Source organism: Accipiter gentilis, chromosome 14, assembly GCF_929443795.1.
Source record: "Accipiter gentilis chromosome 14, bAccGen1.1, whole genome shotgun sequence".
Taxonomy (NCBI): Eukaryota; Metazoa; Chordata; class Aves; order Accipitriformes; family Accipitridae; genus Astur; species Astur gentilis.
The window spans coordinates 4,048,157-4,070,064 of record NC_064893.1 but is presented as its reverse complement, the minus strand read 5'-3'; the positions used below and the strand labels follow the sequence as shown (position 1 = coordinate 4,070,064).

The window sequence follows — 21,908 nt, the reverse complement described above, 5'->3', positions numbered from 1 at the left end:
AGCATCAAATTTTAGTATATGGCACAAAGATTCTGTTAAATTTATAAGTTGAGCACCATACCTCATGCCCTGTGATATGCATGAGACCAGAAACAGCAGCTGCAATGGAGTCATATCCACCTCTCTGAACCATTGGACCAGTCTGACCATAACCTAAAACAGAAAGAGAACAACTAGTAATTTAATCAAGGACAAGTACAACAAACACATATTACTATTTTAGTACAAAAAGGAACCAACTAGTATTTCTGATTAGCTTTTGTTCACAAGTTGTCCAGACTGTACAACCAATGAATGCTATTGTATTCTATTTATTCCTGCACATTTTTAAGAGTAAAAGTTGGATTTATTCTGTATGGGTTGAGGATGTGTTTGATCTTAATTCTAGACAGATTCCTGGCCCTGCTAGGTTTCATTTACTTTGGATAGAATTCCTTCTTTTAATTTGCTGGGTCAGCTGAAGTGGGATTCAGATATCACTTCAGAGGCTCTACAGTATCTCTACAGGCCTCCAACTGCTGTCCAACAGGCCCCAAGTAGCCTGTGTTGTATCTCCACTCTGCCATAAAGATATCTTGATACCACAAACCATACTAAAAACATGACACTATGGTTTAGACACATGAAGTGTTCCCACCTTACTTCTCTTACTTTATTCCACATCTATACAGAGCTACCTTCAAAATAAAACATTGTTTACAACAGAGGGCAAGGCTGGCCCTCTAACAAGTACACACAATCTCTTTGCAGAGAGTTAGCAACAATGAAATGCAAAAATACAAAAGACTTTTGTATTTTAAGACTACAGTCTTAAAATTTTTTAAGACTTTTAGACTACATAAATACAGTTTTGTTCAGCTACAGAATTAGCTTAGAATTAACAGCTTGTCATGGTTTAAGCCCAGCCAGCAACAAAGCACCACGAAGCTGCTCGCTCACTCATTCGTGGGTTGAGACAAGGACTGGGAAGGATCACTCACCACTTATGGTCATGGGCAAAAGACAGACTCAGTTTGGGGAAAAACCAAAATTAATTTAATCTACTACAAATCAAATCAAAACAAAACAGGATAATGCAAAGTAAAACCAAATCTTAAAACACCTTCCCCCTGACCTCTCCCTCCTTTTCCCGGCTCAACTCCACTCCCGCTTTTCTCTACCTCCTCCCTGCCAGCAGCGCAGGGGAACAGGGGATGGGGGTTGGGGTCAGTTCATCACACTTTGTCTCCGCTGCTCCTTTCTCCTCAGGGGGAGGACTCCTCACTCTTCCCCTGCTCCACCGTGGGGTCCCTCCCACGGGAGACAGTCCTTCACAAACTTCTCCAACATGAGTCCTTTCCACGGGCTGAAGTTCCTCACAAACTTCCCTGGCATGGGTCCTTTTCGCGGGCCGATCTTCGGTCACAGACTGCTCCAGCATGGGTTTCCCATGGAGTCACAGCCATCTTCAGGGGCACCCACGGGCTCCAGCGTGTGGTCCTCCCCGGGCTGCAGGTGGGCATCTGCTCCCCCGCTCACCTCCGTGTGCTGCAGGGGCATCCCCTCCTCCCCCTCCTTCTTCACTGACCTTGCCGTCTGCACAGGGGTTTCTCTTGCATCCCACTCCCCTCACTCACTGCAGGTTCCCCTTCTTAAATCTGTTCTCCCAGAAGCACTACCACCATCACCAATGGGCTCAGCCTTGGCCAGAGGTGGGTCCAACTTGGAGCCAGGGAAGCTTCCAGCAGCTTCTTACAGGAGCCACCCCTGCAGCCCTCCCCCACTACCAAAACCCCATCACGCAAAACCAATACCCAGCTGTAGCCAGAAGGATGTTCTCTTGCTTTCCTCTGCTTTAACTCATCATGTTCTTCCAATAAAAAACACAGAATCTTCCAGTTGAGGAGTTCTTGCAGGATCAACTGAAGAAGTTACAAATCCAGATATCAATCCTATTCCCTTACAAGGGATTACTGCCTGTCAATCACACTATAACGTAATAATTTAGGGCTGAAGTTGGAGGTAGTTAATGTACTAGGCCTGTACAACGTAATCACCGTAAAGTGGTTAAAAAGCCAAGTCTGGTTTTCTCTTATGGAACCAGTGACCACCAGCACAGAGGTGAGAAGCCAACAGGGAAGGAGCAACATGTTTGATTGTTATTATTAGACCTAACAGAAACCACCAGAGCCCTTACAAATAATTTAAGTCTCTCCTCCTCCAAGGCAGCAAATTCAAAAGCTATCCTCATGCTTTCTTTTCCCTTTTTAGGTATCTCTAGGAGAAATTCCATAATTACAGGAGCAAAGAATTAGGAGATATGTCACAGACAGGATTCCTAGTTTGGCTGGCACTTCTAAGGCAACGTTTCTGTATTACTCTTAGCTCTGAGAACAGTATTAAAATAAAAATAGATCAACACAAACTGCAAGATAAAACTCCCTGAATCTCCTAAATTCTTTTTAATTATTCTCCAGGAATAATCTTCTCTACATACATACGGTCTGTTTGATAGACGTTACAGCCTAAACACTGGCTTTGTTGATTACAGCACACAATTAAAAATCATTGCTCATTGGGGTAAATCTTCCTCAGTTCCTCCATTTGGACCAATGTTGTTATGTACAAAACTCATACATTACTTCTAAAATACAGTGTAAGAGAATAATGATCACGTCAAATCACTTTGTTACTCCAATTAATATTTAGTAAATCAACCAAGCAAAACAATACCCTCTAGCCATGCAAAACAATATCTACTAGCCATACTAATTTCCCCATTATATCACAAACTATCTTAATTACCTGATATTTTTCTGGAGACATCAGATCTGCATTGTACAAAGCTGAGGAGGAACTCAACTTCCACACTCAGCGTCACAGGGAGTATCAGAATACTACAGCCAGCACATTGACTTTGTCAACATAGCCTCAAAACAAACATATTGGAAGAAAGGATTCAACACTTTTCTTATGTTTAAATCTGTATCTTATTGACTTCACTACTCACAAGACAGAAGGAAAAAAACCTACCACTTTACTCAGTTTTATTTGAAATCATGTCTCTGACAACAGCTGACTGAGACCCTAAATAGCAACTGGTAACATTTCCTTTCATATTTACACACTTAAGTTTACAGAAAATAACAAAGTTTTCATATTCAAACACAACAGGATTAGCAAATAAAATATGGTGGATCCACCCAAAAATGCTCTGAAGGGCTCCAACTAGGCATATACCATTATCTCATTGGAATGAACTGTAGCATTAAAACCACTTAAATGTGCGGGGCCACTTCAAAAACAAAATCTTGCTCAATAAAAAAAATATACTCAAAACAACTTTAATTGAATAGTGAAAAGCATATTGAAGTAAGTGAGAAATTATGTACTGGCCTCAATTATTAACAAAGAAAAGCCATCTCAACACGTCTGCTCACACAAATGTTTTCATAAAAAGAAAACATCTGAAAATTAAGCATTTGGTATGTAGACAGAACAACTATAAAATGCTTTGCAATGCTCTTCTGGCAAGGACAAACACCCATCCCTCAAACACTATATTCAGGAAAGGTGGCAGGCAACAAGTCATGCATTTTTCAAGTGGTATTTTAGAAATACGATTTTAAGTCCTATTCACACATTATAACAGCCTGGTTTCAAAATAAAAGTTATGCTTTGATGGCTTTCTGGTTAAAATTAGAGGTTCTAAGGAATGTTTAATTAGTTTTCACAAGTCACAATAGATTAAAATGAAAAACTACATAATTCTGCTTTTGATTAGAATTCTGAATTGACAAAGCTAGTATGGGGACAAAATCTGTTGCCACTGGAAATGGTTTGCCCCAGGAACTATGGACATACAAAATGCCTGGAAGAAGAGGTAGCCATTTAACTGTAAGAGTTAAGTGATTAATAGGTATTTCTAAAAATGAAAGATCTCATTATCCAGATAAAAATCAAAGGCTGAACATTATTATTGTAGTGAACTACACAGGTCAATGAAGCAACCCAGTGAGATGTTTTAGAAATAACTATGTACACAAGCACAAAAAGTTTGAAAGAAAGCACAAAATTACATTCAGAAAATTTGCAGCCTGGGGCACAGATCTCACCATAACTGTACTATATAGACATACATATATATACACATATATATGTGCATATATGTGTGTGTGTATATATATATAAAAATATATAAAACAACATCTTAAAGATACAAAAATGCCACCCAACATTTATGTTTGTCCAAATACCCTGCATTCTCTCACACTTGAATTCAGCATGCAGAAGCATAGATTTGCAATTACGTGCGCTTAACCCTAAATATAGGTTCCTGTTTAGTATAATGTAGTTAGTGGCTTATCAAGTTTAGATATAGTGGAAAATACTTTAGGCTAAAAAGATAATCCCTGTTGAACCCAGAAAGAATATGCTTTACAGAGATGGTCTCTGAAGAGGAAAGGAGGCAACTGATTACACTCTTGCTCTGAACTGCCCTCTAGTGGAGTTCACCTCCTTAGGCTACAGTCAATATTTAGTCTCTTTCTACCAGTAGAGAATTTATTTCAGTCCCTTAAGTCCAGAGAAATTTTTTTTTTCGGGGGGGGGGGAGGTATTTCAGAGGAGAGACAAAAGGATTTTAAAAACTTAATTAATCAGAGTTTTCTAAATCATTTCAGCTGGAGAGGGAACTGCCTGATGCCTAATTTCATGTAAAGCTTTAGATTTGTGTAAAATGGAATCTGGAAAGAATAAAAGAAAGTTGCAGCCCCCAAACCCTTATTTGACTCCCAAAATACCTATTCTACACTTGTACTAGGAAGGCACAGTTTATTCTGATACCTGCCACATCAAGTACCTAGATCTCAAAATTGTTGCAGTATGAGCTGATTTGCTTTACTGCGAAACGTACGTCAGTTTCACAATCAAACTGGTTACAAGACACTAATAACCCCCAGTCAGATCTCCAGGTGCCTCCTAAAAATTGCCATTGTCAAAGCATTATTTAGTCTGCATAGCAAGCATTTGAAACCACCAGAAACACAAACTCCACCTGTCCACTAAAGGACTATTTGCTTATTCAGCATAGTCACACCTAATCTTCCTGTTCCTGTCCCGACCCTGCAGCCAAGTCTATCTTCTACATAAGGAAGTGTGCCTTTATTGTCTTTACCTTTTTGTGAGCAAGAAAAATGAAGTGGGTATGAGACAAGTATGAAAGAACAAGTTGCACTGGCTACTTTGTATAAGGGAAACACCGGCCTCTATGGTAGGCATTTACAAAGTGAATGCCACAGCTTTCCACCAGCAATCCTGTATCCCTCACAATTTCTGCCAGCAATCCTGTACCCTTATCTGAGACAAGAATGGAGAAAATGACCTTACTAGCTATATTTAGCATACTATTTTCAGAACTTTCCAACTGGTTAAAGATAAACTTGCAGCTGAAAATTTTGAAAGAATATTGACTAAGATCTCTACCATCTTTGTTAGTCTGCAGCATAGCATACAGTGTATGAATATTCAAAATGAAACATGCTTAATGTGACATAAAAAAAAGGATATATCTCTGTTCCAGTATCTGTTTTGTTCATATTTGGGGGAATATGACAATTAAAGTTTCAGAAAATAAGGCAGCTAATACAGAATAATGCAGCTTACAGCTGTTCTAAAAAAGCCTCTAAAAAAGGTTGTCTGATGGCCAAATCTTTGACACAGAGCAACAAGACTCAAGATGACTAAAAAATATTTATCTAGCAAAACTGAAAGATAATCATGTCAATATAAACAGTAAATTATAATAGCTCTAAGGTCCTCATCACTAGCTGGGGGCTTTACAGAAGTAACTTTATGCAAGACACCAATTGCTACTGATTGAAGATTAATTTGGTAAAAAGAATCAAAACAAATAAAATTCCCATAAATATTGGCAATATATACCCATTCCAATTAAAACTAAGAGCGAGACTACTGCTATTATCTGATTAAATTACATTGTTATTAATACATCATAATTCCTGACAAAGGGAACGCCTGAAAGTATTTTTTTCCCCTGGATTTTTTGAGTTGGATCAGAGACACCTAGTAAAATAAAGACAGTCCTTAATGGGAAATAAATCTTAGCTACTTCTCTAGGGTTGGTGTGACATTCCTGCTCTGATGAAAGGGGGCCAATTAGTCTGAAACGCAGAAGTCACCTCTGACACAATGAAGCTAATAATTTCTGTGCTTAGTGTACAAGTGCCATGTGACGGCACTCAAGCTTTGGAACATACCACAGGAAAAATGGTAGTAGTTGCCGGCATCATATTGGACAAAAGTTTGGGAAAAAATAATATGTCATAACAAACTACTGCTAGTTTATCCACTTTAAATTGGTCAATATATTTATCAAAAGAGACATACTTTGCTTTGGAACCCACCCTAAATGATTCTGTTCTGAGATACAGAAATAAACATTATGAAGTGAGAAAGGTCAGGCTGAAGATTAGGAAAAATGTAATAATAGTAAAAGCTGTTAGACTGCACAAAAGTGTTATTAGTGAAGCTGCCAAATGCCAGATGCTCAAAAATGTCACACTAAGTTTAAAAATGTTAGCAAAAACTGTTTCCAAAAAGAACTCTGTTAGAAAAACTAATGTGTCTTTCCAGTTTTAGCTTTATAATACCATGTCAGCTACAACATAGCTTTATTTCATTTTTGCCAGATGACAGTGGGATTTTTAGCTACATCTATGGCAGACATTCTTCATAAATTTTAAGAAAGCAGGCAAACCAAATAAACAACTTTGTCCCAGACAAAGTTCCATGTGTCCGTAGATCCTATGCTATTCCAAGACATGTACTGAACACACATTTGGACACCCCGTTTCCTTGCTTAGGAGTTACTGACAATACGATGACAGGATTCCTAACGTGTATAAAAACAATTCATTTCAGCTAGGAGCTGCCTGAAAGCATCTGGGATAAAGAGAAACTAATGTGTTTCAGTATCATCACTTAAAGGACAATCACCCTAAACCCAATATGTTTACATAAGTTATCTTAGATTAATTTGGGATTTTTATAAAGGTTAACAAAAACGCTTCTTCATTTCTTAGGTTTTTGTGCATTTGATTTGTATTTGATGAAATTTAACACTTTCCCCAGGATAGTGGGTCACAAACACAGCTTGCACCTTCCACAAAACAACAGAGAAAGAAGTAAATCTTACAAAAAAAATTACTAAAAGCACAGGAACTGGGAGACAAAATAACTCATGCAACACCTGAAATTGCTAGTCTCATTTCTTCAATACAATTTGCTTTCAAGCTAATGATGGCCCTGTAATTAACTCCTACAAGAAAGTCTGAATGTGATTTTCTGTGTCATAAAAAACAAAGGTCAGCATTTCTCATTATGACCTTTGCCCAAAATATTTGTATCACATGCTAGAGAAAACCAAAAGCCATCATTTCTGCACTTCTTCATGATTCGATACCATGATAAAACTTTATAAGACCAAATATAAAACACATTGTACTAAAAGGAGAGGAAAAAACAACATGGAGACATGCTGTCAACACAGACCAATTCCCTGTAGCTCAATTCCCACATGACAAATGACATTATAAAGTCAGCCTGTATATGATATTCTGGCCAAAATACAGAAAAATATGTTCGACATAGGCATTTCTACAAATAGGGACTAAACATTGTCACAAATTCAATCCAGATAGATGGCTATCCCTACTGAATAACAAATTAATGAGAAACACCTTTTGACTTGTTCTATTGCCAAAAGAAAACATTCAATTAAAGACAGCTTACATCTTTACTTAATAAAGATTAATTAAACAAGCAGAAGAACACAAGCAACTCTGTGATGAGAAAAGCCAAAATCTAACAGACGCATTATATGAAACTTTGCAATGTCAGAGCTGCCAAATACGTTAGCAAAATGAGTAACGACTTTTGGAAAATGCTTGCCATGTGTTGGTCAGAATGAAAGGAAGTACAGCTTCCTGGTTAGGCAAGCTTACAGATCGGAACCGATATGAAAAAGGTGAAGTCAGAGCAAACTGTCAAGAGAGATGAAAGTATTTAAAAAACCAGCCACCTTAAGTCAGCAGGCATAAAATCTGACCAACAATCTGATAAATACATTTCATTTCCCAATTGATGATTGTGAATGTGTACAACATATCAATTACTTTATTGCTTCTACACATGCTGATTTAGGCATTCTAACCCTGTATTTTAAACAAAATCAGGTGTTATAAATCGGAAGGCAAAGATAAAATTATTAAATCAAACGCAGAACTTTCTGCTAGGATTTAGCTACTGAAAGACTAGAAGGGGACAAACAACAGACTCTGCCAGTTATGCAATTCCATTCAATTTTCATGTGATCTGGGTACCCAGCCTCACACAACTCCTCTGAAAACACCAACCACACTTCTGGGACACAGCCACAGACCATTTCAAAAAACGCAAGTCTGGTTTTCAACAGGCTTTTAATCAGGCCTGCAAACTTCTGGGCCATATTTTCTAGCTTTTCAACTTGCCAAATATAAGTTACAAGAAAGCAGTTCTTCCCTCCATAACCTAAACTGTAATTACCTAAGAGATGCTACTATCACTCTCTTTTGCTAAGTCAGCTAAAGTTTAACTTGTCACTCTCTGAATTTCAAGGCAGAAGCAGCTCCCCAGTCTAAGTGGAGGCACTCTGCTACATGATCTCAGAAATTAAATGCCACATGGTGACCATTTTCTGAAAACAAAATTTCAATTAAAAGCTTAAGCTTTTAGATGGCACTCAGGTTAAGTACTCAAACCTTTCTCCACACCTTGTAAGGAGGCTGAGAGACACCCTAATTCCCCACCATTGTTTTGGATTTATTTCAGTATTCCTAGCTACACACTCTTAAAGGTAACAACTCACTCCTTGTACCCTGTTTGGTACAGATTCAGCTGATCTTATGACTCCAAATACTTCCACTATAAAAGCTAATTTTAAAATGGTAAAGTCAATTGCTCCTAGCAGTGTAGCAGCGGCATTCCCCCAGAATCCATCCAGGTTGCAAAACTGGCACAAAAACTAGCTAAATATTGGGGTGAACTGTCTGTACTAACCTCTGTGTGTCCTCACCTACTTTGCTAGAACTCCTCCACCCATGTACCTCTGCTGTGCTATGACTAGTAAGGTAAGGGAACAAATGCTCGTGAGAAACAGACGGCTAATGCTGGGCATCAGCCAGGAGTCACCAGGAAGACACCTGACTTCAGCTCAACAGATACTAACAATCATGCTATTTCTGTAGGGAAAAATGTGTAAAACTGAGTACCTGCAAGGTGTTATCTTCCATGAATATTTATAATGCTATGGCCAAGCAGTACAGTGTCAGGATAGCCTCAGAGAAGTCTCAACTCTGAGGCCACAGATACATAGTAGGCTCTGATAAGGACATGATTATCCTATGACCCTACAACAAAAATTTAAAGTAACTACTTAATTACATAATTATTTCTCATCTGAATAAGACAACATTCATTCTAAAGTGGTATTACCTGGACAGGCCTTCATTTGCTGTGATTGTACATAGTTATGTTGACAGACAAGTCTGTGCAGCAATGTCCAGCGAAGAAGCTGACCTTGACTAAGCACTCCATTACACTCGGGGGTTGCAAGTCCACATGCATGTGCATGCATGAGCATGTGTACTATGATCCTGAATTCTCCCTCTAAGGTCAAATACATGGTCCCTCAAGGGGCTGAAGCTGGAAGAGAGTGTCACACTCAAAATCAGTATGGAAATTTTTCTAAGCTTTCCAAACATTTCCTCAAAAATTTCCAAAACAAATCTGTAACGTTTAATTCCCAAAGAGGATTAAATTAGTTATATGGAATATGACACATTCTTAAAATTCCAGGCTGTCCTTTCAACCCAATAACTTTACTGACATATTCTGAGCCTGATTACAGGTCTCTGGTTTATGCACACAAAATATGTAAACAGCAAAATCCCTACTCAGCTCAAAGAATGAGCATGCACCTACCTCCTGTTTCTGAAATCATAAACTGTTACACGAATTTCACTTGAAGTCCTGATACAACATTAATTTTCTGTGCAACCTAATGAAGGTGTAAATCCCAGCTGGAAGTATAAATGAACTGTTCTTGCAGACCAGATGGAAGCGGAAAGTTGCAGTGACTTACAAGTACGTTAGACTAAGTGAACGTAAAGAAAAGTTGAAAGAGCCTTTTCTTGGAAACACATATGAAAGTGATCTTGAATATTCTTAACATTAACAGATTCCCTGATTATACAATGCATAGTTAAATATAATAGTTGTTGATCATTTACAGGAATTTAATATGTGAAGTGGTAAAAAGTAAATGCATCTGGTTACTTGAAACAGCTGAATCTAATAACTGATTAATTCAATGTATTGCCTAACTTGAATATTTTTCTACTAACAGATTTTGCCAATTGGCTCCTTAGGAAGGGTCATACATAAAAAAGAAACTTTGCCTTCACAAATAAAATCTGTAGTGGACACAACTGATTTCACATACATGGGGTTTTCCTCTCTGTAAAGATTTTCCTAACACAATTACCTCTAATCAAATACTCTGATTCACATCTCATTGATGAGAAACACCTTCTAAATAGATAAATACAATACGAAATATAACAAGATACCAGTTGTTCAGTCCAAGAAACTGAACAAACTTTTGATTGGACAGAGTACTCAACCATCTCGGAACATCACTTTGTGAAGGCTTTCATAACTACAAGTTAAGACAATCAGAGCAATTTATAGCAGTGATGGTATCCTTATTTCCAGACCATGTATTTTACTATATTTAGGTTTTTCAGTTTGAATGTTAAAAGAAGTTAGGATTCATTAACAAATTCACTCCCACATATCTTAAGATCATGACTTTAATTTGACAGGAATAAAAGAAACTGGCAAACAATCATATGTTATATACCCTTAGTAGGTACATGATATATAATACCCTTCCTTATTGTACAAAGAGGATAGTTTTATACAAGTAAGCACCTTGTAGTCGCAGTTCCATAAAATTATTTTGAAAGATGTACTCTCAAAAGAGGTTACAAAATTCTGGCCTCCCATTCTCCTCTTGAAAAGGTGGTCAGGGTTCACTGGAAGACATGATCACAATGGCACTAGATATCCCTATCCTGACTTTGCAATATCCACAAGGACTCTACTCCTGGACAAGAACATCATCCTATCTATTAGAAAGCTTTTCTTAATGTTTAATTAGAATCTTTTTTTGCTGAAATTTTAACAGTTATTTCTTGTCCCATGTATCGCAAACAGATTATTTTCTCTTTACAGGAACTTTTACTTATGGGAAGGCTGTTATCCACAAACATATTCTCATTACACCCTCACTTTGCAGTAACATCTACAACTTCCAATGACAATGTTTTCTCTACAAGACAACTTGCAGATCAGTGGGTTTCAGCCAATGCTGACATAAATACTGGGATACAGAATGCTTTTAACATTCAAGTACATGGAGAAGTGCCAAATACTGCCACCATTTTGGTTTCTAAAAGTGACAAAATACAGGCTGTTTTTCAATAGTTTGTTTTCTCTACACCCAAAACTGTTTTCTTTTTCTTTGTTAGATACTGACAAAGTGTTTTATTTTATCACAGTATTTTAAAAACAGAAGTAATGAAGACCATATGCTTACTGGGAAACATTTTCAAGTCAATACCAGCCACTTGCAGTCTTCCTACCAATCTAACGACACCCACAGAAAATACTGTGAATGGGCACCACAAAGACACTGGATTTTTGTACCATTTTAATAAGTCATATTCATTTTGTTGGTGAAATCTCAAAACCTCACGATTTTAAACAGTAAAGCAAAAAAAAACCAAACAAACAAAAAAAACAAAACACAAATTCCTGCAATCTTCATATGAAGTAAGTCCATCAGGCAAGGAAAAAAAGATTAATAAACCAACAAAGCAGATAAGACGGCTACGAGGCAGGACATCCCTGAAGAAATATTTCCTTTGGAAAGCAGCAAAGAAATCTTTAGTTATAACAAATAAAATGTTTGATGATCTTTTCTTGGGTCTTCTCTTTAGAATATTAGAACTCAAACACAATAAATACTGCTTTACAAAAGCCTACTGCAAGGCCTCTGAAGCTACCTAAAATCTGCCAGCTTCATTTCTGTTAACTTAGCTTGGCACCAGTCCAAGTATAATAGCTACTGAAAAATAAACATTAAAACATCAGTGTCTCCACAATTGCACTGTGTTGCTATGCTGTTCATATCCAGGATTTCAGTGCCTAATGTGGTTTCATTCACTGTAAACTAACCCAGTGTCAAATCTTACGACTCACAGGTTCTCCGTCTGCTATGGTATTCTTCATTAGGACAGAGTCCAAAATCCTAAAGTTTGAGATTTTGTACAAAATACTGCTATTTAGATGAAAGAACAAGCAATGAGTGTGAAGTCATAAGAAAAATATTACTTCTATGCACAGCTGATAGTAAATACTTAATTTTAAAGCAAGGAAAAATTATGACTTGTTCATTAAGCTTCATATATGCCTCATATTGAACAACGAATGGGAACACAGTGTTTCAGAATAGCACTCGTTTTCAACTGTTTCTTATTCCTAAACTCACAGTATTTTGGATATTCAAGCTACGTGTGACTGAAGAAATAACAGTGGAAAAAATAGCAAAGCCCTCCTGCTGGGATGCTTAATGCCAGTGTAAAAGGCTAGCTCAATCACTTAAAATAAAAAAAAAACAACTCAGGCTGCTGCTCTGCTGATGACAGAAACAGCACAAACTCAAAGATTTAGTGTCACTCAACTAAATCCCACCTTCCTGGAGGTGCACAGCAGATCTGAATCATGCAAGGATATCAATCCTACCAACAGAGAGGGAGTCCTGTCAGCTCTCATCTGTTTTGCAGCAACCTTTGTTTCAACACACCTCCTTTCAGCTTCCACCCTTTTCACATTAGTTTGGATTACAGATACATTTTGGAAGTTTGGTCTGTCTCGATGCCAGAGCCCTTTAGTAGTGTAAAGGCACTGGCAAAGCACTGTAAATATGGGGCAAATATAGCTTTCCAGACCAAATTATACTTCATACTAGAATGTAAAACCATTTATGAAGACACATCTCTGAGCAGACCAATTTTACCAGCAAAAGAAAAGTTTTGTTGTCAATAGAATAACATATTTGCTAATGGCTTCTGCCAAAACAGCTGAATGGGTCAGTGTTCACACCTCTTCACATTCCTGACCAGCACAGCTGTGCTGACAGAAGCCTGCTGTATAGAAAAACAGCCTCATTCTCAGTTCCAAAAAGTTTGTCAACCAGCTGAATTTTGCAGAAGCCTCTTCTGAATAGGCCTGTTTGCAAAATTAGCATACTGGGATCCCAAACAGCAGAGAAAAACATATAAACATACCCGCAACACGAAATTTGTTTTAAGTAGGAAAATTATCCTTTGGTTCTCCATCTTGATAGATCATAACCACATTAGGGCTGTAGAAGGAGTTATCTTTAAAGTTTGGTTTTATTCTGAAACACCCTAAAAATGCACCTTTATGATACTTACATTTCAATCAGTCCTGAATTGAATACATACTTTTTGTGTATAATACTGGTTAAAAAGCATTGCTGCCATCACCACTAGAAAACTTAGACTCCAAAAGTCAAGTCCATTTGCTTCTCCCACAATTAAGAGCTACCAAGCTGAATCGCTCTGCAATACACCTCTGTCAAACCTTGCTGGTTCACAATTCACTCTGCGATCTTTTGGAAACTCATGTTCCCCAAATGGGTTGTAAAGGTGTATTTAAGGGGATTTGGTCCTGCAATTGGTATTTCGGCAACAGTTCTATTGATTACACTCTGGAGGGACCAAAAGCACAGCAGATCTGTCCTTGTGTTGTCCGAGCTGTGCTAATGGGTGTAGAAGTTTAGCTAGTGTATGAAAAACTTAGAGTAGCACAGGAATATGAAAACAAACGCACTAGACCAGACTTGAGGCCCAGCTAGCTACATATTCTGCCTCCAGCAATGGAGAAAAACAAATGCTAATATGAACAGGATATGCCTATCTAACATTTTTCTTAAGTACTCTCACAGCTTCCAAAAGTTTGCAGCTGACAGTCTTCCTGAATAAGTAGATATGGTTTTAAAGTTTTGGGTTGGGGTTTTTTTGTTTTGTTTTAGTTGGGGGTTTGGGTTGGTTTTTTGTGTTTAAAAAACCAAAAAACTGGGATGGGGGGAGGGGCAGTGCATGGTGGTGGTTTCTGTTACTGCAGTTCATCTTTAGAGCATGATAGAATGAAGAGGTAAAGTTATGTGACGCTTCACGAATCAACTGTTTAGGGGTAAGACACACAGAAAACCTTTGCAAGTTTCAGGTGCTTTGACTAAGCAGACACTTTCAACTTACTAAATTACAACATAAACAAGAACAAACAAACAAACAAAATCTAAAATCTGTGAGAATTTTGAACAACATTACAATATTCTAACAAGCAATCCCAAAAATTCAAATCCTATTAATCGGGCTTCTAAAACATATGACCCTTAAAAAGAAGTATTAAAAGACATGAACAATAACATAGAAGTAATTCAAAGTAATCACACTGTAATCTGTTTGCAAGTCTGATTAACTGTGAAGTCATTGTTTCCCAGTCTTCCTCAGAATGATTAGGGTTTAGGTTTTTTTCAGTAAAAGTAAAAATTATCACAAAATAACCTAACTCTGTATTAAGAAAAAACACCAAATACATCACTAAGCCCAGTACGGGGAAAAAAATACTGGGTCTAACCCACTCATATAATGTTTTTCATTTGTGTCCAGGAAAGCAAAAGAGAAACACCTGATTTCAGATGGATCACCTATGACAAAACAAACAGCAGGAAAGACTTCAGAGATCTTCATAAGCAGCAGAAATGAAGATCAAGTTCCTTGCACAGCATCAGAAAGAACCCCCTGCTTGTGTAGCTGTGCTTCAGTAGGATAGTAATTGGCACCACGGGTTGGGAAAAGTAATTAAGAACTCCCACTGGTCCTCATCATTTATTTCTGAATAAGGCAGTCAACTGCTGGAAGGTTATAACAATTTATTTTATATATAAATAACATTTACAAAAATTAAATTTCATGTGGTTAGGATTGCAGTTTATACTCCATACACTAAGTATTTTACTCTGGGAAGAAATACTGGCCACAAAGTGCCAATCCTAAGGCAGCAGACTCTGTTCTGGAACAGGTCTTGTGCCAAGCAAAAGGAGATTTGGGGACTTTACAGGTGACTTTCTACAAGACAGAGTGAAGTAGAGGCACAATACTATCTTAACGTTTACTGCCAAAATGATCCAAGCCCTCAAAACATGACAGTCCCTAAATACATAAGGGCAATTTTCAGAAACCTCAGCTCTAGTGCTATCTTCCTTTAAATTGATGGATATCTCAGTCTCCTTCCTGAATTTTTGCATTTACAAATCATCTTTTGGTCCTAAAGAAGTACTGAGAGTACATCAACACCACATACTGCTACACCACAATAAATGACTCGACCAGTTCAGCCACAAAAACAATGCAGCTATTGACCCTACGGCCAATTTACCATGCTGGTTTAGAGATCGCTCCATTTTTTCTTCCTACACAACACTATCCAGTGATGTAAATGTATCTTTACTGGCCTCAAAAATTCCCTTTTGTAAAAGAAAGCAGCTACATAAACAGATCAATGTTGTTCTCTCAGGGAATTTACCAGCAGAACTATGTACTATGTAAGACCACCAATGCGCCACCATAGTGATTGATTGCTTTAGTCTTAGAAACGAGAATTGTTTCTTCATTCACAGAAACAAGTGTTTTTCTTCTAAAGTACTCTTTTTTCATTATAATTTTTTTACATCAAAGTAATATTTGGACATCTGTATTTCTGCCAATTAATTTCCTCACACAAGCAAATTCTTTGCCTTTTCACATTAAAGTGTTCTGGTTTTATGGCTCAGCCAAAAGGAAAAATTGACACAACTTGGATACTCAACGGACAGATGACTAGAAGTTTTTCAGGGTGAGGCACAGACCTGTTTAGATGTCTAGAAAGAAATCAGGTATCTTGGACTCATGAGAATACAAAACTCTACCTCTTGCACATTAAGGGGTTTTTTTCAAATATTAAATCATATAAATTCTGCTTGCAAACAGCATAATACAAAGATCAAAATTTTCACATCAGGTTCTTTAGCTACTTTATGGTGAACACAAGAAGTAAGGAGTGATAGTTTGAAAAACTGTCCTAGTCCCTGGCAGCACAGACAGAACTAGCTCCTTGGCTTTGATTTGTATCAAACTTCCAATCATAACTTTTTAACTTCTTTGAGACTACTGCCTTACAGTATTCAACCCTTGTGCTTTATAAATTGAAACTGTTCCCAATTTTCGCAGAAATTCATATTTAGAATTAATATAGTCTTAAAAGCATCAGTACATTTGATTATATATTGGTGGCCACCTCCTATATCAGAGTAATTACACATGAGCAGCATAATAACCTCTTAAAGCTCCTGCTGCATGCCATAAAGCTGGTTCTTTATTGCAAAAGGAACCAGTTACAATCTGTGCAAACAGGTAGTTTCCACTGAGGATTACAAAGCAGCACATCAGCGCAAGGCAGAAAAGCACTGAAGTGTTCAGTTAATCTCTGTATCTAAAAACTGCAAGGTCATACTGTAACGTACCCTCCTCAACATCAGACCATCATTAAATTTGATTATTAAGTTTCTTTCACTTATTGGTCCTGAGGTATACAACAAAAAACTGACACCACTTAGTTTGGTATTTGAAGAAGTCAGTAGTTATCTGCTGGCTTGTTCCAAACTCCCTGAGTGAATATCTTAATAATTCTGCCTGTTCTCCTGACCTATATAATTGTCTATTCCTTCATTTTTAATTCTACTAGCATTTTGCTAGGCAGCAAACTCTGCAGAATATTAAAAGGCAAAATTTTCTCTGGAATGCACTACCATTTTTAAATATCCAATCTTCCAGCTTCACAGCATGCCTTTACTACTCTTGAGAAAGAAAATGGCTAATAGTGTATCTGTATCATTACTTTGTATGCTGCTCTTGTATTCCCAATTACTTAACTCTCTGAAAATCAAAGACAACCCACTTCTCCAACTGTCATGTCTGAACTTTTATAATTTTAATTACTAGCTCCTAAAATTTTTCTAAAGCTTTTTTTCTTAACACTCTTATCCTTTGAATACCAAGTAGCATTTTGGCTACTTCTACACATTAAGGATTTTTTTTTTTTTTTTTTAGGCTTTCGCATACTATCAGGATCTTCATTTAAGAACTACTATGTGAAATGTACAGAATGCTTTAGGTTAGACAGCTGCAGTAGTTCCTTCTGATCACATGAATTTTTTATTTTTCTATTATTTTTTTTTTTTTTAGGAAAAAGATTGAGGTTTCCAAGCTACCTTTCATATGCAATGTTTTTGACCTCTAGATGGTTCTTCTTTCAACTCTCTTCAGCTGCCCACATAATTTTTGAAATACGGTACCCAGAAGCAGACTTAGCCTTCCAACTGAGACCTTACCAATGTGGAGCAGGGCAGAGAAACAGTCATTTAGGACTTATCTGTCTTTATATAACCCAGTATGATACTAGTCTTTCATCTAACAATATGATATCTTTGACTCATCTTCAACTTCGATCATGCCCCACCATTACCATCAAGTCTTCCAAGAACCCTTCTCTAACCCAATGTTCCCCATGCTATATTAAAAGGACTTGATTATTTTCAATTAAGCACAGCACATTGGACTTGCTTCAACCTTTAATTCTACCCTTGCTCTTTTATTTGTGTAAACAATTTGGTCAAGGTATTTTTTAATTATAATCCTGCTGTATAAATTTACTCCCTTACAGCTTTGTGGGCCTTCAGAGCTGCATAGAGATCTCAGGCCATTGAAGTGCAGCTTTTATGCTAGGACTTCATCACATGACTGCACACGGGGCTGTGCTGACACAAGGACTGTTGGGAATGCTTTAAATCCCTGTCTTCAGGAAGAAAAACTGAGCAGAGTTGCCGAGGCCAGCCTTCCATGACTCTTCCGAGATTTAGCCACACCGCCAGAAACCATTTTAAAGGATAGTATAAGGCTGTAAAAAAGTGATGTCTTCTACCTGTAAATCAGCTTCAGATTCCTCCTACCCCTCAACTATAAAACCCACAACAAACACCCTGTGATCACAAACACTTATGATCACATGAGGATTTTGGGTTCATCCACATTCTATTTCACCACCTATTTTGAGGAAAAAAAATACCCAGCAACATCAGTTCTGAGGTACTGCCTTCCATGTCAATCATGAAATGCCAATAGTTATTCTTTATATAACAGAAGAGCTAAGATACCAGGGAGTTCCTGATCACTCTTGAACCAATTTTTTTAATTATTTCTTGTACACCACATTTCCCTAACTTATCTATGAAAGCTTACTCAAAAGTATCAAAAACTTATCTACAGTCAAAATATATAGCACAAGGGTTATTACCCTGTTACGGATAGGTCATTATACTGCCCCAATAATGATTTGTCTCCACAAATCCAGGCTGCTACTCAACTCCTCAAAAGCTGTTCTCCGAGAATATTTTATTTCTAGACCCTGATTACTAACTTCTCTTAACTGCCCACTCACAGACAACTTCAAGCTATTAAAAAAAAAAAGACAGATCAAGTCTTTAATCCATCCATCTTCCAACTGCATAATGCGAAAACCTAACAGATTGGAGGGGCTTGATTTTCTTTTCCCATGCTAGAAGGCTCTAGTTTTATCAAATCAAGCTCAGGTAGAAGCTTCATATTTTTTCCCCTCCAAATGCTTTATTCAATCACTGTTAGTTAGCACTTATGTTCATACCCCAAGACTTGCAAACCTATGATTTTTGTGTTTATTTAAGACAGGCATAATGTTCACAGTTTTCCAGACCCGCTGCCTTGTTCTTAAGCCACATTAAGAACTACTGGAAGCACAACACCCAGTTTGTTCTGACAATGCCTCTTTTGACATATCAGTCTGACAGTGCAATGTCTTCTATTATTAGAAAACAATACCTCTGTTGAAAACTTCTCTATGAACATCTTTTATTGAAGATTTGGTACCAAGATACCAATCTTCTTTGCAGTTTCCAGCTTCATTAACAACCTCATTCTCCAAATTGTTCCTGCTTTTAATATACTTAAAAGACTGTTGTAACTCTTTAAATTCTCAGTTAATTCTCTTAATTTCCATTTCATTCTGTAAATCATCCTCCTTGAATTGACTATTTGGCTCAACCAGCCTAGGCATTTTGCTATATAGGTTTTCCTCCCACCCACCCCTCCATTTTGTTGTGCCTAGTTTTAGTGTCATTTTGCCTTTTTGTAATTACAAAAAAAAAATCCAAAACCTCTTTCTAGTAATTTTGGGTCACAAATTTTAATAACCTTTCAACAGATTAATAATCAAGACCATTTCTATAGTTGCTATCATTTAGTGACAACTGCAACCACTGCTTGAGCCAGCTTCTGAATACAACTTCCCTATTTGCATGCTATCAACAAAAAATTTACAGCACCAAGAAATTATTTTGCCAAATTATATCATATTATGAAATAAACATCATTTTTTAAGTAGGAGATATCATTTTGTTGGAGTTAATCTATCAATTTGTACCAGATGATTATATCCAGAATATAACCATCTAGAAACCACAAGAATATCATGAGGGGAAGGAGTGGGCACAAAGACACAGACACTCCAAGTTATCTATAATTTTATAGGCCAGAAGCATTTGGTAAGGCAGAGTGTGCAAACTGTATCTAATCAAAGGCAATTCCACATCTTACCACAGTTAGTTCACAAATTAGAGGATTTGAAGAACACTTTGGCTAGCCTTTGCCCAGCAAAACACACTGCAGTTGGCTTTTCTTTCCTGTAGTGAAAATACTAGAGGCAGAGTAGGATATGCATCAAAATTGTAACATTACAACTTCTCATGAAAAGTCGCTACAAAATATCAGCACAAAACAAGACCCCAAACTACCGCTGCCATTCTTTCCACTTAATGGTAGCGTTTTTACAACAATACTGTTTGCCAACAAACAAATTAACAGTTTAGTACAGTCAAAGTATCTGTAAATTCAGAGTTAAGACTAAGTTCTTCAGGGTAGAGACTGCAAATCCCCACGAAATGTAATCTGTTACAGTAACACAAAGTTAATAAAAATTTCAATCCCCAAAATCTTATCTTTGTTGTTTCTTTTGGTTGAACTAAGAATATTTCTAAGATTTTCCATGATTATCATTATGTATTCAATTTCTTTCATGCATAAATACACCAAAAAGTCTTTACAGGAGTAAAATTTCCTTAAAAGGCAGAAAACTAAGCATCACATCCATATTTTAAGAAATGAAATGACAGAAAATAAAATATTGAAACAAGGTTTTGCAATGTCAGAAGCAACATACAAAGCAACCTGCATATGATACAAAGTATTACTTCCTAGAAAAGGAGAAGGAAAGAAAGGGAGGAGACAAAAAAAACTGAGGAACTCTATCTTCCACAAAACCTGTACACAAGAGAAGAGTAAGCACAATTCACTCAAATTGGCAAAGCAAGGGGATGGGGCAGAGAACCTCAGAGGAGTAGCTTTCATCACTCAAAAAAACTCTACAAAATTCTTTCAAGACACAGTGCCTTCAGACACTTTAAGAAGGGGGGGGGGGGGGGGGGAAGCGCTTTGATTGAAAACAATGTTGTCCTTTTAAACAGTGCCCCCTCCTGTTCAGAAATAAACTTTGACTTTCTTAGTTGAAGCGCTACACAGGCCATACCAATAGCAACAATCGGTCACTCCCTTGTGACCTGTATGTGATTTACTTTAACCAGCCAATTTTCAAAAACTTCAACCAATCTCAACCACGGAACTGTCAAAATATATTATATTTAAACTAGTTCTAAGATTACTCTCATCAGCAGAGCCAACTTGTGAGAACAGACAATTTGGAGCTCAAGAACACTCAAAGCAGTAGGAACACTGGGAAATGTCCCGGAGATCCTTGCAACCCTGCAACAGCCACTGCAGGGCTGGATACATTCAGTCAGAGCTGTTTGGATAAGAAACTCAGTTTGTTAATCATGACTTCCAAAATGCCATAACAGAGACAGCATCTGGCTTACCTATGCCTAAACTCTTCACCTACATATGACCCTGGACTTGGCGGGGGTGGGGGGGGGGGGGTGGGGGGGGGGGAAATCACACTCCTTTTCTATCATTAACAATTTGCAACACTGCAAAATTTAGAGAGAGGCAATTCCATACAATCATTATTCCTGTATTTAAGAAAAATCACTCAATTCTGGTTAAGTTAAAGTAGCATATCTTCTGACTTCTAAGGAGCATGTCTTCCAGATTTTATATTCTGCTACAATATGGGCCTATTCAGCTGAACCAGTCACCTGCATACATGCTCCATTAACAAAAAGCATTTTATGTAAGAGTCCAATTTTGATCTTTAAGCTCTATAAGAATGAGAATTTTGAATGTTTTCAGAATTTCTCACATAATGCTTCTGCTGTTATTAAGCACAAAACCAGAGAGAGAAGCAGGTTTGTTTTGCTATATTAGAAAAAACAACTTACAGCTGTTTGCTTAAAACCTCAAGAATTTCTGTTCTTTAGAGTGAAGACTTGAAAGAATGGGAAACCTTTTTGTCATGGCTATGCTTTTTTATTAATGCTGTTATTTTTTATCTCCACTAGAAAATCCTCAAATCCACCTTTAAGGTACCATAGGGGCTGGGAAATACACAATCTCAAAGGAAATATTTGTTAGTGC

At 37.3% G+C, this 21,908-nt stretch overlaps 1 protein-coding gene across 4 annotated transcripts in view; it reads right to left on the bottom strand.

Annotated features, from left to right (window-relative positions):
- Nucleotides 1-21,908, bottom strand: part of SUGCT (succinyl-CoA:glutarate-CoA transferase) — a 338,675-nt gene that overhangs the window by 296,905 nt on the left and 19,862 nt on the right. For all 4 annotated transcript variants that reach the window (XM_049816964.1, XM_049816965.1, XM_049816966.1 and 1 more), the window contains one exon: nt 62-153. In XM_049816964.1, coding sequence (XP_049672921.1) covers nt 62-153 — 92 coding nt within the window. The remainder of the gene's footprint in view (nt 1-61; nt 154-21,908) is intronic.